We start from the raw sequence: 16,200 nt of genomic DNA, 5'->3' as shown, positions 1-16,200 counted from the left end.
CACCTCTGAATTCATGTATGAGCAGGATCAATGTAAATACAAATTATTTTATAGATTTTATTGAACACCAAAGTTTATTTACAGTGTATGCAGCCGAGAACAGGTTTAGTTGTTGTAGAAATACAACCAATAATACATAAACATCAACATTTTCTTATTAAGTATAGAATAAAAATAATAAAAAATGCTCATCTTATTTTAGTGAAAGACAGCTATGATTACTAAAAATTAATAAATATCAGAATATTTACAGAATAACACTTGGATATACAATATATAAACTACATATATGTAACCAGAATATCTACAGAGTTGTAAACTTTAATAAACTACACAATATAACACAAAAATTGCACAAAGAAATTCAGCTGAACTCATTTTTCTATAAAATGCTCATCAGGGATTGTATAGTTGAGGGTCGAAAAAGTCGAAAAATGGCCAACATCAAGAAAACATGTCATCTCCTTAAATGCAATGTCTGTGTTAGCAAGAGGTGTATGTCTATGTTGATGATGGCCAAGCGTTGTCAGTAAATACAAGCATTTTAGAGAGAAATAGAATCACATAGTTTATCATACACTGTAGAAAAACTTACACACGATAATATCTTAGAAGCCGTAAACATTTGAAAAATTAAAAATATAGATACATAGTATGATCGTGTTACCCTTTCACTTTTGATATTATAATTATTTAAATGTAACAACAATAACAATGCATTTATTAAAACTCTTAAGAATAACACTTTAAATAACAGTTTTCTATTGTCTGTTTTTGTTAATTGGATCTGTCTCTAGTTTTAAAAAATTGCATAAATAAGGCTTCAACAAATTTATCATGCACTACTTACTACAAACTAGGGCTATGAGGCTTGGAGCTACGATTATATTTTGTCATAATCTGTGTATCTGTCTCTTTATCAATCGTCTGCATGCAGTCTGGAGTAAATCACAGACTGATTTTGATTGGTTAATTTCAAATCTCTTATCAGGTAAAAGCCTCAACTCTGATTGGACCAGAGGAGGGGTTACATACAACCTGATTGTTTTAACTGGCACAGTATAGTACCTCATTACCTCATGCATATGTAAGATGTTGCATATTCATGACAAAGTCCACTCATCTGCATAAATGAATATATCAGACACAGAGAGAGACTCTCATTGGATCTTACATGATTGGGATGAACTCAAACAGATTTCGAATAAAACATTATTCGTTTCTGTGAATTCAAAATACTGATATTCAAACTCCAATCGTCAGTGCACTCCATATTCCAGATTGTTTCATAATGCACCGTACACGATGAGTTCTGAAGAACACTCATCTTCTCCTTTGGAATTCACGATTTTACATGAGTATTCACCATCGTCATCCTCGCAGACGTCTTTAATTATCAATGAGCAAGTTTCCTTGCTTTTTAGAATACTGTGGCGGTTATCTTCCACTATTATCTCGTCTTCAAAATACCAAGTCACTGTTGTTTGTGCGTCTGCTTCAAATCCAATGTCAAATCTAACGACGTCTCCTGGAAACGCTTGAGTGTCCACCATTTTCTTGTTAAATATGGTACAAGATGGTTTCATTGATTGTGAATGAGAATTGTGATATAAAGATGTATTTTTAATGCAGTTGTCACACAAATCAGTTTTCTGCATGGAAACGTCGCAATTTCCAGATTTCTGATTGGGTGATTTTGGAAGGGCAGAGTTTCTTTCATTTGAATTTAAATCCACACTTGCAAGATGATCAGACATTCTTTTTTCAAGGTCTTGATCATATTTCGTGTAATTGTTTACATCAAGTCCATCACCTGTATGTGTCTGTTTTGCTGAGCCACCACCTTTATTCTGATTGGTCACATTTGAATGTTCACCCTTTTTATTGGCCGTCACTTCCTTGTTTCTGGTGCTTTCCTTTAAAGAGGAAGTGCTATTTTCAGTAACTGTTAATGTACCACCTGACCCTAGACTACTACTTGAACTAGATTGTGAACCTTCACCAGAAGCGGTTGAAGAGCTACTATCTTTGGTAGAGTTGTTGTTCTTTAACATCTTTTGACTTAATGTAATCCGCCCCAAAGCTCGAATAGCATTTCCGGTTTTCTGTAAATGAATATAAAAAATGTGTCCATCACCAAATAAATAATACAAAACATATTTATAAAATGATAAGAAAATGTTCCAATATATTGACATTCATGGAACCATTGCCAATTTAATATGTAAATCAGAAACAGAAGATAAGAAAAAAAAGCATCAAATCTTGCATTTGTTCAACGTAGTATGTTTAAATATGTTTGCAGATTTATTTTTCAGTAACACGACAGGTAATAGCTGCCAAAAATGTAATTTGAAATTAGTGTTCCTAACTTAAGAATTCTTATAGTTTCTATTACATATACAATGATCCCATGAATAATGACTCCAGTTTCACATGCAATTAAAGCATTGTGAAAATATTAACCCTTTACCACTCAGCTACGTACTTTGACCAATTTAAAGTCCCTAAAAAGGTTTTATTTAACTAAAGACCTTTCTGACTAGATTCAAGTTCAAAGGCTTCATTTCCAACCCTTAGATACTAATGAGCAGCATACAGCATAAAACCTAACCAGACTGCAAGTTACTTGCAGGCTGTTCTGGTTTGATGCTGTTTACACATAGTCATTTTCACTTTGCATCCAAGTGGGAATGGGTTTATGCTTTAAGCTTTAATGGAAAAACTTCAGCTGACAAAACCATAAATAAGTTGTACTGAGTGCTCAACTATATGAGCCGCGTTCTGAGAAAACTGGGCTTAATGCCTGTGCTTAAAGTGTTGTCCCAGATTAGCCTGTGCAGTCCGCACAGGCTAATCAGGGACGACCCTTTCCCCTTTTTGACATGTTTTGTTTAAATGAAGTCTCTTCTTAGCAAAAATCTAATTTAGGCGGAAAGTGTCGTCCCTGATTAGCCTGTGCAGACTGGGATCAGTGCTCCAGCTAGGATTTGAAAAGGGCAGGGGGGATTTTTTGTCAAAAGGGCACTTTTGAGCGCGCTGGCGTTTTTGGAATGCTTCCTTTTGCATGATAATTTATATATTATTAATTATTGTTAGAATCTATTATTCCCATTATTATTAAACCATTCAAATATAATGTCTACAATGAGAGAAAAAAATAATTATAATGTAATAAGAGATTTATTAATATTATATAAATCATAATGTAAAAAAAATATTTATTTATTTTTTTAAGGGCAGGGGGGGGGGGGGGCGCCCTAGGAAGGGCAGGGCGGAGGTTCGGAGGGGCAGGTGGGGCGCCTTCAATTAAGGCCTAGCTGGAGCACTGCTGGGATGACACTTTTTGCACATGCATTAAGCCCAGTTTTCTCAGAACGCAGCTCATATATTTCAGCATTGGAAATTGAACAAATAATGATGAATATGATATAATATTTGTATATAGATAAACATGATGTCCTACACCCAATGCTTTGATGAACATTTTAAATGTGCACCTGTTACTGTGGAGAATGAACAGTCTTAGTTTAATATTTTATAATTAGGGAGTTATTGCAATTTATAGGGGACATCACACACTAATTGGAAATGGTAATCTAAATTTTTTTTATCATATGCGGCAGAAATGTTTTTGTTACATCGCTCAAAATTTAAGTACTTGAAATTGTTGACAATGATTAACATGAGAAGTGGCATTACAATAGTAGACTATCTTGCAGAAAAATGTCGGTTATAAATTATATGAAATCTTAATAAATTAGATGGCAACATATCACTTATTAACCCTTACCGCTTTAAATGTTTTTTTCATGCATTTGGAGTCCCTTAGAACGTTATATTTAGTTTAAGACCTTTCTTACTAGACTCAAGTTTTTAAGGCTTCTTCCAACCTTAGACACTGATGAGAAGCAAACAGCATAAAACCTGAACAGACTGCCATTTACTCGCAGGCTGTTCTGGTTTTATGCTGTTTGCACAAAGCCATTTTTACTTTGCTTCTGAGAGGGAAAGGGTTTATGCCCAGTGTTTTCTTCACCTAACCATACAATACAATGCAAAATGTAGCAATAAAACCAGGAAACATGTGAGCGTTTATGAACACCCTTACAACAAACATTTTAGTGTACTATTACAGTTTTGTAAACATTAAAGCAGTAAAAACATGTGTATTTTTGTTAATAGGAAATAAAAATATTGATCTTTAACGCATATTTATTTAAAAAAAAATTAAATGATAAATTGTTTTTTAACTGTTCATTATGAAACGAAAAAAAAAGTTTATATAATGAATTGACAGCTCAGAAAGGTTACAAAGCACTTATTGATAAAATTTGGACACTTGTATTTATTGATTTATTCCATATTAAAGTGTTTTTGTTAGTATTTTTTTCTATTTGCACTCTATTAAAATTGGCACTTTTTTTACATGGTAAAGATCATACATTCACACTTGCTTTAATGTATTGAGCATGTATACACATTTACCATAACCAAATCCATTTTTTAGAAAAAGGGTATAGATAAATGAAATCATTTTTTTATCATCAAAACAATACATTTTATGTATCAAAAAGATGATTAAAAAAAACAACATCCTATAAGATATTAAATAACTTATGTTTCAGAAATTATTAGACGAACAACATCTTATTCATATTTTAACACGTTATTGTACAACAACCATTCAATAGAATAAAGTAATGCAATACATTGAAAATGTATTTAGAACATTATTCATACTTTTACTTGCATCATTGAAAAAATACTTGTATCATTAGAAAAGTTACTTGCATTAGCACATTATTTACATTGTAAAAATTCCAAACTTTAAAACATTCCTTGTATAAGAATCTTACTTGCATGAGAACATTTGTTGCATCAGAAAATTCATTTCAATAGAGGAGGAATTCACTTCTGGGAAAAGTATTTAATTAAAAGCTCACTGTCTGTTTTGTGTGTGTATTTTTATGTGTTATTGTGCATTTTGCCCAGAAAACAATATGTAACCAATACTGATTTGTTAAAAGCTAATTTACTCTTTCAGTGCTGGAACCGAATTTTGAAGGCCTTTGCAAACAGTTTGGATCCAGAGGAGAAGCCACACAACGTGGCGTCTCATCAGGATCCAAACTGTTTGCTATTCTGATAGTATTCTTTGAAAAAAAAACTGTAGAAAATGCTCATTTTAGAAATTCAGGAGACTACATTTTAGCAGACGAGAAATTTCCCAGCATGCAAAGGTTAAATACACTTTATTGAGATAAGTTGTGCTCACACACCAACACCCACCTGCCACTTTCTGCGCGCCATGAACCGCTTGAGATTCTTGGTGTTTATGCGATGGTTTTTCAGTTGTGTGTCCTCTGCAAGCCACGGGTGCTCAAGGGCCTTCTGGCTGCTCAGTCTCTTGCTGGAAACGAGAGCAAAATGGTTGTCATGGAGATTCGGGAAATGTATTTTTGTTCAACTTAATTGTTGCAATAGAAAAACCATGTTGTTTGTTATCAATTCTAAAAGTATTTGCAGATTTTTTATTGAAAGAAAACAAAATGGTCTATGTAAAACTCTTTGCTGTTACCAATAATTTGTATTGACAGATTATAAAAAAAAAAAAAACATCTTTAGAAATATGTCTTATTTTATTATATATTCATTTGAAATATTATGGTCACTATGCAAATACATCTATTATTTCCAAATATCACAAATCCATCTCTGTAGGGTTTTTGACACAAACCAATTATCTATGGTCTGATTTATGTCACCATAAAACAACTAGTTTAATGAAATTCACCAAGGTGTATACAGGTACGTAATCTACATACTTTTTTCATGTGTGTCTCCTTAGCTTAGTGGATATGGTGTCTGCCTAGCGCCAAGGAGATTATGGGTTCGATCCCCACTGTGGGAGCATCCTTTTATCTCCACAAAAGACACCATGTACTGGTTCTACCCAGGAAGAGTGTTTCAATAAGCTTCAGGCTTTAGATGCAATAGACGTGAAATAAATAGGTTTAAAACTACCTACTCTTTGTTTTTCATGAGGAGACTGTTGATAAAGTTTTTTGCGTCCTGGGATACACTGTTAAAGTCCTCTTCATCCATTTCAAACTCGCCCTTTGTCACGTTTGTGAGAGTCTCCACATCAGAGTCCCCCCTGAATGGGGTGTCCCCTGCCAGTCTGGAAATATCATAGTGAACATAGACATCAATGGCTAGCTGAAATAATATAGGTGATTTCATGGTACCGTTAGTCACAGTTTTAAAGTCCGAAACGCCCCACCCCCCCCCTCCACCAAAAAAAAAGGGTGAACAATATTTTTATTTTAAAATCTATGCTTTTAAAGAAGAGATTTGTTACTACTTTGTACAAATGATATGATAATTTTTGGATAAATTTAACAATAAATAAATATTGTGAAATATTTTTTTGAAAACACTTGTTCACAGATTTTCTTATGTATAAAAAGTTTTCATTAAATATCTTTACAAACAAGTCTATAATGTAGAAAACCCTTAACTTATTATAAAAAGTAAGAAAATATAATAAAAAGTTATAAACAAGAGATGTGTTTTGTCAGAAACACAATAATGCCCGTGTGTGTGGTGTGTGTATTTGAGATTTATTTACAGGTCGTCCAGCGTCTTCTCGACTACAGATGTATCGACCTGCCTCAAAATAATGCCCCCTATTGGGCCGCTTTGAAATAAAATTTCAATATATCATTTGGCAGGTTAAGAAATTATCTCCCTTTTAAAGCTTATTACTTCCCTTGGATTGGATTTTATGCCTTTTGACCTTGAAGGATGACCTTGACCTTTCACCACTCAAAATGTGCAGCTTCATGAGATACATATGCATGCCAAATATAAATTTGCTATCTTCAATATTAAAAAAGTTATGGCCAATTTTAAAGTTTTCGGACGTACGCACAGACTGACAGACGGACTGACTGACAGTTCAACTGCTATATGCCACCCTACCGGGGGCATAAAAAGAGCCTGCCCTAAGACCCCTGGAAGCAAAAGGGAATTAGAAACTCTATGCTTAATCTACAGGTATTTTTCAAATTGCAAATATATATAGCATTTCATTAATGAACCAAAAATTAAAACTTTTTTCTAAGTCAGGAGTATTATTTTGCTTGTTTAAACATTATGTATACATTATTTTGTTAACTTTTAACAATTCTTTTGAAAATCATCATCTAACCAAGGTGTGAACAGGTCCCTTTAATCTGTCATAAGAATCCCAATACAAATTTAGTAACTAATCATGTTATATTTGAAAAAATACCTACAGAAGATAGCATACTACTCCCACGCTCCACATGTCCGTGGTAAAACCAATCTCATCATAGTTGATAACCTCGGGGGCAACAAACTCTGGAGTTCCGAACAGAACACGGACGCTCTCCCCTTTCCTATAATACCTGCAAGAGGATGTATCAAATAAGCATAAATGTTCATGAAAATATATTTCAGTGTTTGTTTAACGAGTGAATGTCATTTAAAATTAACAAAACCGTTACTTTATACTGTCTATAATTTGGCCTTGGACATGTGCCGCCATCAAAAATATATTTTTGGCAAAAGCAACAAATAGGTTTGTAGGATAAGGATTGAGATTTTGTTGTTGAATTCTAATATTTGGTGATCATAAAAAATCCCGAACACACAACAGGCAAATATAACTTCATATAATGTACACAAACAGCACATTTAGTCATTTAAAATGATTGATATTATCATGAAAATTACACTCAAATTGAGGTGTGACATGCTAAATTTTCCAAGAAAAAAAAACTGAAAACTTTTTTATTACATTTATTGTAAAAGCAATATGGGATTCATTTATCATGCCACGACTCAAAACCAAAGTCTATAATCTTGATCTAATTGCTCTCACCTTGCAAGACCAAAGTCTATAATTTTGATCTTATTGCTCTCACCTTGCGAGACCAAAGTCTATAATCTTGATCTAATTGTTCTCACCTTGCGAGACCAGTCTATAATCTTGACCTAATTGCTCTCACCTTGCAAGACCAAAGACTATAATCTTGATCTTATTGCTCTCACCTTGCAAGACCAAAGTCTATAATTTTTATCTTATTGCTCTCACCTTGCGAGACCAAAGTCTATAATCTTGATCTAATTGTTCTCACCTTGCGAGACCAGTCTATAATCTTGACCTAATTGCTCTCACCTTGCAAGACAAAAGACTATAATCTTGATCTTATTGCTCTCACCTTGCGAGGCCAAAGTCTATTATCTTGATCTTATTGCTCTCACCTCGCGAGACCAAAGTCTATAATCTTGACCTAATTGTTCTCACCTTGCAAGACCAAAGTCTATAATCTTGATCTAATTGCTCTCACCATGCAAGACCAAAGTCTATAATCTTGATCTAATTGCTCTCACTTTGCGAGACCAAAGTCTATAATCTTGATCTAATTGTTCTCACCTTGCGAGACCAAAGTCTATAATCTTGATCTTGTTGCTCTCATTTTTGATGCAGAGGATGTTCTCAGGCTTCAGGTCTAGGTGCAGAATGTTGCGCGTGTGCATGTAGTGGACCGCGTCACAGATCTGCCGCATGAACTGGATACAGTCACGCTCCAACAGGTCAAAGTCGTCGTCCGTCAGGCGCTCAAACAGTTCTCCCCCTCCGATACTGTAGTTAAACATGATTCCTATCATCTACCAAAACTGGGCTTTAATCATGTACCTAAATGATATAATAAAGTGCTACCAAACAAACATATTGTTTCATAATATCATGGTCTATAATAAAAATCACCATTTTTTAATTTAATGACACTCACTTTTTGGTTGAATTTAAAGTCAATTTAATAAAATGTTAAGGGCCCAACTTACATTTTTATACAAAAACAGATGAGTTTCATAGCAGTTTTCGATGCCTCTCCACTGGCTTTAACCCAAAAATGGGCATCCATTGCCTCAAAGGCGGCGGCCATAGTTTTAAACATGATAATTTTTTGTGTTGGGTTTCACAATTTGGTTTTTAATCAGGCATCAGTCATTTGCCTTAAATAAAACACAAACAATCGTATATATACACTTCTCTCCAAAGGAGGTCAATAGATGTGTCTCATAATTCCAATATCGGACAAAAAACAAAAATGGCCCTAGTTATAAATATGTTAATGTGTGGTGGTGTGTGTACCAATTTGGTTCTGGTTTGGTCATTGGTTAGTAAATTAACCAAGGTTTGTCTCCTTATACCTCATAGATTCTATAGATAATCCTCATAATTATGATGTTTGACAGCAAACAACAAAAAGCCCAACAGTTTCACTTACTACTCCATGACGAGGATGCTTTTGCGCGGGCCTTCAAACGCATCCCAGAGCAGGAGGATCTTGGGATGCTGCAGTTGGTTCATAATCTCGATCTCAAGCTTGAACTTCTTTCTCTGTGCCTCGTCGCTACACTTGATAACCTTCGCCGCCCAGATCTTGCCCGTTGCCTTCTCCTCACACTTGAACACGGTGCCAAATTTGCCCCTGAAAGGTGATCAAATATTTACAGAACTATTTTTTTTAGATCATTGATATCAAGTATTCCCACTTTATACTGGGTTTTATATATAGAAAATAACAGCTTACTGCCCTATATTCAAGTGTCAGGTGGGGCATCGAATAAAATTATTGAGCATGTTCAAATTGGACAGTAACCATTTTTTTGTGTTTATCATACCTCCATTATAACAAAATCAGTGCTATGACACTTCATTTTTTAGTGGAAATGAGTATGTTGATTTACGTTTGATGTGTTAATCATACAGTCATGATCACTTGCACTTAATATTTGTAAGACGTTTTTCTTGCTTTTTTTCCTAAAATGTAATTTACATCTTGACATTATATTGTTTTGTTGATGTTTTTGCATCTAATTTGTTTTACCAAAAATAATGACTTGAGATTCTATATGTCAATATTTTCCACTTACTTTCCAACTTCCTCTATGGTTGAGTAGAAGTTTTCGAACACACGACCAGGTTTGAGTGTCACCTCGCGATGTTCAAACGGCACTTCATCTGTAGATGAGAAGAAATACCCATTCATCAAACAAAAAAATTTAATTGAGAATGTAAGGAGAGAATCCTAGACATCTGCAAAGGCTTGCAATTTGTTTACATATCAGTTCACATTAATTGACTATATTTAATAAAAAAAAAAAATAAGAAATAATGGAACCTCCAAATTATTTCAAAATGCATGCCTACACATTATTTTTTATATTGAAAAATCAATAACAAATTACAGTCTTTTAAACATTTTTTTTATTTCAGCTTTTTCCTCTAACATTAAAATGGCTAATCTGGTCAAATAGATATAATCTGTGACAAATCTCCTGAACACAAAAACCTTTCAGTAAATTCAAACTAATGACAACAAAGACAATTCAGACCACTAAGTAAGAGAAATTCAAAGAAATATTATATGCAACACAAGATAAAATTGAAACTACATAACTCTATAGAAAAATGTTTGTTAGATAGGTAAAGACATGTTAGTTGTAATGAAAATAATGGACGAGAGAGTACTTGATTACTAAATTATGGAATGAAAATAAATGTTCAATATTATTAACTAGTAATGAAACTTTAGTGTAAAGTTACAATACTCAACTTGTAAAAAGCTCCCTTTATAAATTAACATATGGTATTCTATTTAAAAAAACTTGATTTATCATGCAGAGTTTGAATTTCTTAGCAAAGTGAAACTGTATTAACAAAACGAACTTGTTTGTTACAATTTTTAAACGTTTTAGTTCCATGACAGCATGCATAATCATATTAAAATAACAATCCTTTTACAGCAAAATATTCATGCAAGAACAAAACTCTTTTGTCAATCTATTATTTTTTTTAAAAACAACCAATGCAAAACTATATGCATTTATAAATTGTTTTTTTTTTAAACCAAACCCATGTTTTTTAACATAACTATTTTTAATTTCTTTTCTAAATTTCAAAAAACCAAACCCAGTCACAAACCCTTCAACAAACAAAACCCTTTCCTGCATACAAACCCAAAGAAAATGCAGAACAAAAAGTGTTTTATTACCAGTATCACCATGATCAATTCTACTTGGCAAAGCAACTAAAAATAAATGCAAGAAACTATATAAAGCCTTACAAATCAAAACAATTCACATCACATCCAGTTAAAACAGACACAGGTGAAATGTAGGCCCTTTGGAGTGTCAATTTCTATGCACAATGAAATAAGCTCCACAAACATTATAAGTATCGCTAATGGAAAATCAGATACTAATTTTAAAATGAAAAAAGAAGTAACTTTGAATATTAATAAACAAACAGTCATTACAGAAGTCACTATAAACCACGCACAATAAACATTATTTAAATCATGTATAAAAATTAATAACTATTAATTATAGTTCAGCCAAAAAATGTTAATTTACAGTCAAGACAAAAAGGTCTTCAAAAAGCCAAAAGTTCCTTTAAGCGATCATTGCATGTGATTATCGAGAACGTCGTTTGCAATGAGTAACCATTCTACATACCTGGTGAGAGAGGCGAGACTAGACCATATTCTGACAGGGGCGTGAATGGCTCATTAGTCTCGTGCATGAACACATCTGTAAACACGTGACATGTGACAGGCAGGGGTCATGTGACGGTCATGTGACAGGCGCACCAGTGTGCTCGCGAGGTGTGTAGGTCACCAATCAACAATGTTTCACGTTCGATTTTGAGTAACAATTTTGTGACACATTTGAATGCTTAGATTTGAAATGATCACTTTTATAATTTTTGAAAACAAGGATTTCTGATAAATGAAATGAGAGTTAATAATGTGGCGTAGAACCAGTCTTATTTGCTGGTGTTATCAAATCAGATAACCAATTTATTAAGGAACATTAACATGGAAACACTGATGAATTTTAAGTGGACATTTATTTCCTTAAAATAAATGGTTTCACTAGCTTGCAATTGGTTTTATACATCAAAGTTAACCCTTTACAACTTAGATACGTATTTTCACGCATTTGTAGTCCCTTGGAAAGTTTTTTTAAATTTAAGACCTTACTTATTAGATTCAAGTTTTAAAGGCTTCATCTCCAAATCTTAGATACTGATGAGCAGCAAACAGCATAAAACCTGAACAGACTGCCAGTTACTCTCAGGCTGTTCTGGTTTTATGCTGTTTGCAGATAGCCATTTTCACTTTGCTTCAAAGTAGGATAGGGTTAAGCCAACACAGAACTTTTTAATAAGGAACTTTAAAAGTCACATGACCTTCACTGAATGAATGTGAAATGACGGCAAACTATAAAGCCTAAAAGATAAATAATACTCACTATTTAACTAGGCACAATGCAAAACTGATCCATGTAAAATTCAGCGATGGAGAGACAATTTGTGTAATACAAATAGTTACATTTTAACATATTAAGTATATTTTACATAAATATATAATATTTTTATCTAAATAATTAATGTGACACGCAGTCTATTTATGAAATATTTATAATCTAATATCAACAACTTTTAGTGTTTTCTTTTTAAGAAAAATATTTAGCAATTCCTGGGACCAGTTTTGAATTAGTCGTCTACAACACAATATGAATTGCATAATTGTGATATCTATTGTGTTAGATACAATAGCCAGTGTTGAATCATTACATTTGCGCTACCTAATTATGCATATAATTAGAGGAACAATTTTCATTTCTTATAAAAAAACAACTGAATATGCATAAACACCCTTATTGCAGTATATGTTTCACATTTATATTCACCAATGTATTAGTTGTTCACCTTACATATAAAAATACTATTTACTTTGCCAATTTGTCCTTGCAATAAATACCATGACAATTAGAAAATTGAAAAACATAAACTCTAATATATTTCAACAAAGTCAGTTATTGAAGGTATTTGGATAATACAAAATGCTTAAATTATGGGACCTTTTGTTACCAAAATTTTGGTGTACTGGTAAAATCTTCTGCTGCCGAACTATGGAAGAGTACAATTGTTTCAAGCTGTCGTGTTTAAAAGTTTGAATAATCTTGATTTACAAGAAAAGTGTCTAAATGATGTTTGTATTCATTTTACTCTTTTTAAATAAGGTGAAAATTAGTGGCAGAAAACACAGATGAAATCACACAAGAAATGTGGAAGTTGTGAAAACAATGAAAAAACTCATTCCATACATTTTAATTTGTCAGACATCTGCATATTCAAAATATTGTCATGCATATGCATATTCCAAAATACAACTTTATAGGGTTTTAAAATGAAGAAAACTAAATACAAATTATAATGATTGTGCAATTGACTATACATGTATATTTTGTCATCTAAAAGCCTATTTGCAAATTTAAGCACAGCATGTTTTTATGTCTCCCAAATTAGTCAAAAAAACATTATTTCCTATAAACCATAACCTAATTCACTGCACAAGTTATGCAAAGCTGGGTGTAAATTGCACAACATCGATTAAACAATGCTAAAAAGGAAAACATTCAATATGCACATCCCTGTAAAAAAATGCTGAACAAAAATCAAGCAATAAAGCAATAAACTCTACCTTACTGTCAAAACAATGACCTTAGAATGAATATCACCATTGAATTGCATAATGATTGTGAAAAAGAGTGACTGAGAACTCAATTTGGCATCAACTCACATAGATATTTTGGCTAAACATTGAGTTGGAAATCATATACTGACCCTGACCTCAAAACTTCCTTTAATTGAGGAAATGAATTTTATAAATCAGTAACTCCTACATTTAAATTAACATATGTTATTGTAAAATCCTTGACCTCAAGTCAACCTTGAATTCATGTGACAACCTTGATAAAACAGTATCCTATACAGTAAATCATCCTTTAATTCATGTGTTGACCTTGACAAAATAGTGACTTTGACAGCAAATAAACCTTTAATTCATGTGACGACCTTGACAAAACAGTGACTTTGACAACATATCACCCTTGTATTCATGTGGCAACCTTGACAAAACGGTGACTTTGAAAGCAAGTAAACCTTAAATTCACATGACAACCTTGACAAAACAGTAACCTTGATAGCATATCAACCTTGAATTTATGTGACAACCGTGACAAAACAGTTACCTTGACAGCATATCAACCTTGAATTTATGTGACAACCTTGACAAAACAATAACCTTAACAGCAAATCAACATTGAATTCATGTGGCAACCTTGACATAACAGCAATCTTGACATCAAATCAACCTTGAATTCATGTGAAAACTTTGACAAAACAGTAACCTTGACAGTAACTCAACCTTGAATTCATGTGATAACCTTGACAAAACAGAAACTTTGACAGCATATTAACTTTGAATTCATGTGGCAAACTTGAAAAAACAGTAACCTTGACAGTAAATCAACCTTGAATTCATGTGACAACCTTGACAAAACAATGACTTTGACAGCATATCAAACTGGAATTCATGTGAAAACCTTGACAAAACAGTGACATTGAAAGCAAATAAACCTTGAAAACATGTAACAACCTTGACAAAACAGCAATCTTGACAGCAAATCAACCATGATGTCACGTACCATCAGACTCTGTGCTGGGCAATCTAAGGAAGGCGGAGGGTCGTCTGTCGGAGGTAACCGTGACCTCGGGCGTCTGACATGGCTGGCTGAGCCCATGTTTGTTCTCGGCAAACACTCTAAAGAAGTAGGGTGTGTGGGGTTTCAGCTGATCAACTCTGTATGTGGTGCTCTGAACGTGGAAATACATGTTTAAGCCCGGTGATCTAAAATGCTTTCATTGAACAGTTTTCTTCATTTGTTACAGATATTTTTAATTGAATAAATTTAAAGGTACTACCCAGATATTTCAAGTGGACAGAATTAGCAGGTTTTAACTACGATGGAATGTACATCAGATAATGAATGTATGGTAGAACATGTACATCAGATAATGAATGTGTGGTAGGTAGAACATGTACATCAGATAATGAATGTATGGTAGAACATGTACATCAGATAATGAATGTATGGTAGAACATGTACATCAGATAATGAATGTATGGTAGAACATGTACATCAGATAATGAATGTATGGTAGAACATGTACATCAGATAATGAATGTATGGTAGAACATGTACATCAGATAATGAATGTGTGGTAGAACATGTACATCAGATAATGAATGTGTGGTAGGTAGAACATGTACATCAGATAATGAATGTATGGTAGAACATGTACATCAGATAATGAATGTATGGTAGAACATGTACATCAGAGAATGAATGTATGGTAGAACATGTACACAAGATAATGAATGTATGGTAGAACATGTACATCAGGTAATGAATGTATGGTAGAACATGTACATCAGATAATGAATGTGTGGTAGAACATGTACATCAGATAATGAATGTATGGTAGAACATGTACATCAGATAATGAATGTATGGTAGAACATGTACCATACTATTTTTTTTAAAGAAGAACATTTTTATTGAGCCATGCTCTGGGATAACAAGGCTTAATTGCATATGCATTAAGTGTCATTACAGATTAGCCTTTGCATTCTTCACAGGCTAATCAGGAATGACACTGTTTCCTGGCAGTCTCTAAAGGAAAAGCCAGTCTAGACGGAAGAAGATGTCCGTGATAAGCATGTGCAGACTGCACAGGCTTATCTGAGAAGACACATTACGCATTAAGCCCCTTTGTCACAGAGCAATGCTCAAACATTTTGTCTGACACTTACTATGCACTTAGATGTTACTAGTGTCCACTCCTGCTCTTCAGCGTCACACATTTCAAGTCTATAATTAGAAACAGGACAACCCCCATCAAAGGCGGGTCCGTACCAGGACACCGTGGCTGAGGTCAAGGTAACTTCACTGACTCCAGGTTGACCTGCAGGTGGCTCGGGAACATCTATAAATAAACCGATTACCTTACTAAAACCAAAACACTTTTCAAATGTACTTCTTAACTTAAGTAGAATGAAGACATTTTATTTGAAAAAGTCTACAAAGAAAATGTCATTTTGAATAATATTTCCTTAAAATATTTCTTGACAATGGAGTTCAGTTTTAATTACAATTAGGTATGCACAATTTTCAAAGACCTATTTCATGAAAGTGCTCAAGGAAAAAAACACATTTTTCACAACTTGTACTCAGCTGAAAGTGTTG

At 33.4% G+C, this 16,200-nt stretch overlaps 1 protein-coding gene across 3 annotated transcripts in view; it reads right to left on the bottom strand.

The window, feature by feature from the left end:
• Window positions 1–492: 492 nt before the first annotated feature.
• The window catches only part of LOC127847358 (myosin light chain kinase, smooth muscle-like), a 65,933-nt gene continuing 50,225 nt past the window's right edge, over window positions 493–16,200 (bottom strand). For all 3 annotated transcript variants that reach the window (XM_052379216.1, XM_052379215.1, XM_052379217.1), the window contains 11 exons: window positions 15,768–15,940; window positions 14,599–14,767; window positions 11,560–11,634; window positions 11,097–11,132; window positions 9,976–10,063; window positions 9,327–9,530; window positions 8,468–8,677; window positions 7,305–7,436; window positions 6,032–6,184; window positions 5,293–5,413; window positions 493–2,105 (listed from right to left, as the gene is read on the bottom strand). In XM_052379216.1, the coding sequence (XP_052235176.1) occupies window positions 1,287–2,105; window positions 5,293–5,413; window positions 6,032–6,184; window positions 7,305–7,436; window positions 8,468–8,677; window positions 9,327–9,530; window positions 9,976–10,063; window positions 11,097–11,132; window positions 11,560–11,634; window positions 14,599–14,767; window positions 15,768–15,940 (2,180 nt within the window). In that variant the 3' untranslated portion in view covers window positions 493–1,286. The remainder of the gene's footprint in view (window positions 2,106–5,292; window positions 5,414–6,031; window positions 6,185–7,304; window positions 7,437–8,467; window positions 8,678–9,326; window positions 9,531–9,975; window positions 10,064–11,096; window positions 11,133–11,559; window positions 11,635–14,598; window positions 14,768–15,767; window positions 15,941–16,200) is intronic.

This window comes from Dreissena polymorpha, chromosome 10 (genome assembly GCF_020536995.1).
Source record: "Dreissena polymorpha isolate Duluth1 chromosome 10, UMN_Dpol_1.0, whole genome shotgun sequence".
NCBI lineage: Eukaryota > Metazoa > Mollusca > Bivalvia > Myida > Dreissenidae > Dreissena > Dreissena polymorpha.
Note: the sequence above shows the minus strand (reverse complement) of the source record. Positions and strands in the feature narration are given on the sequence as shown.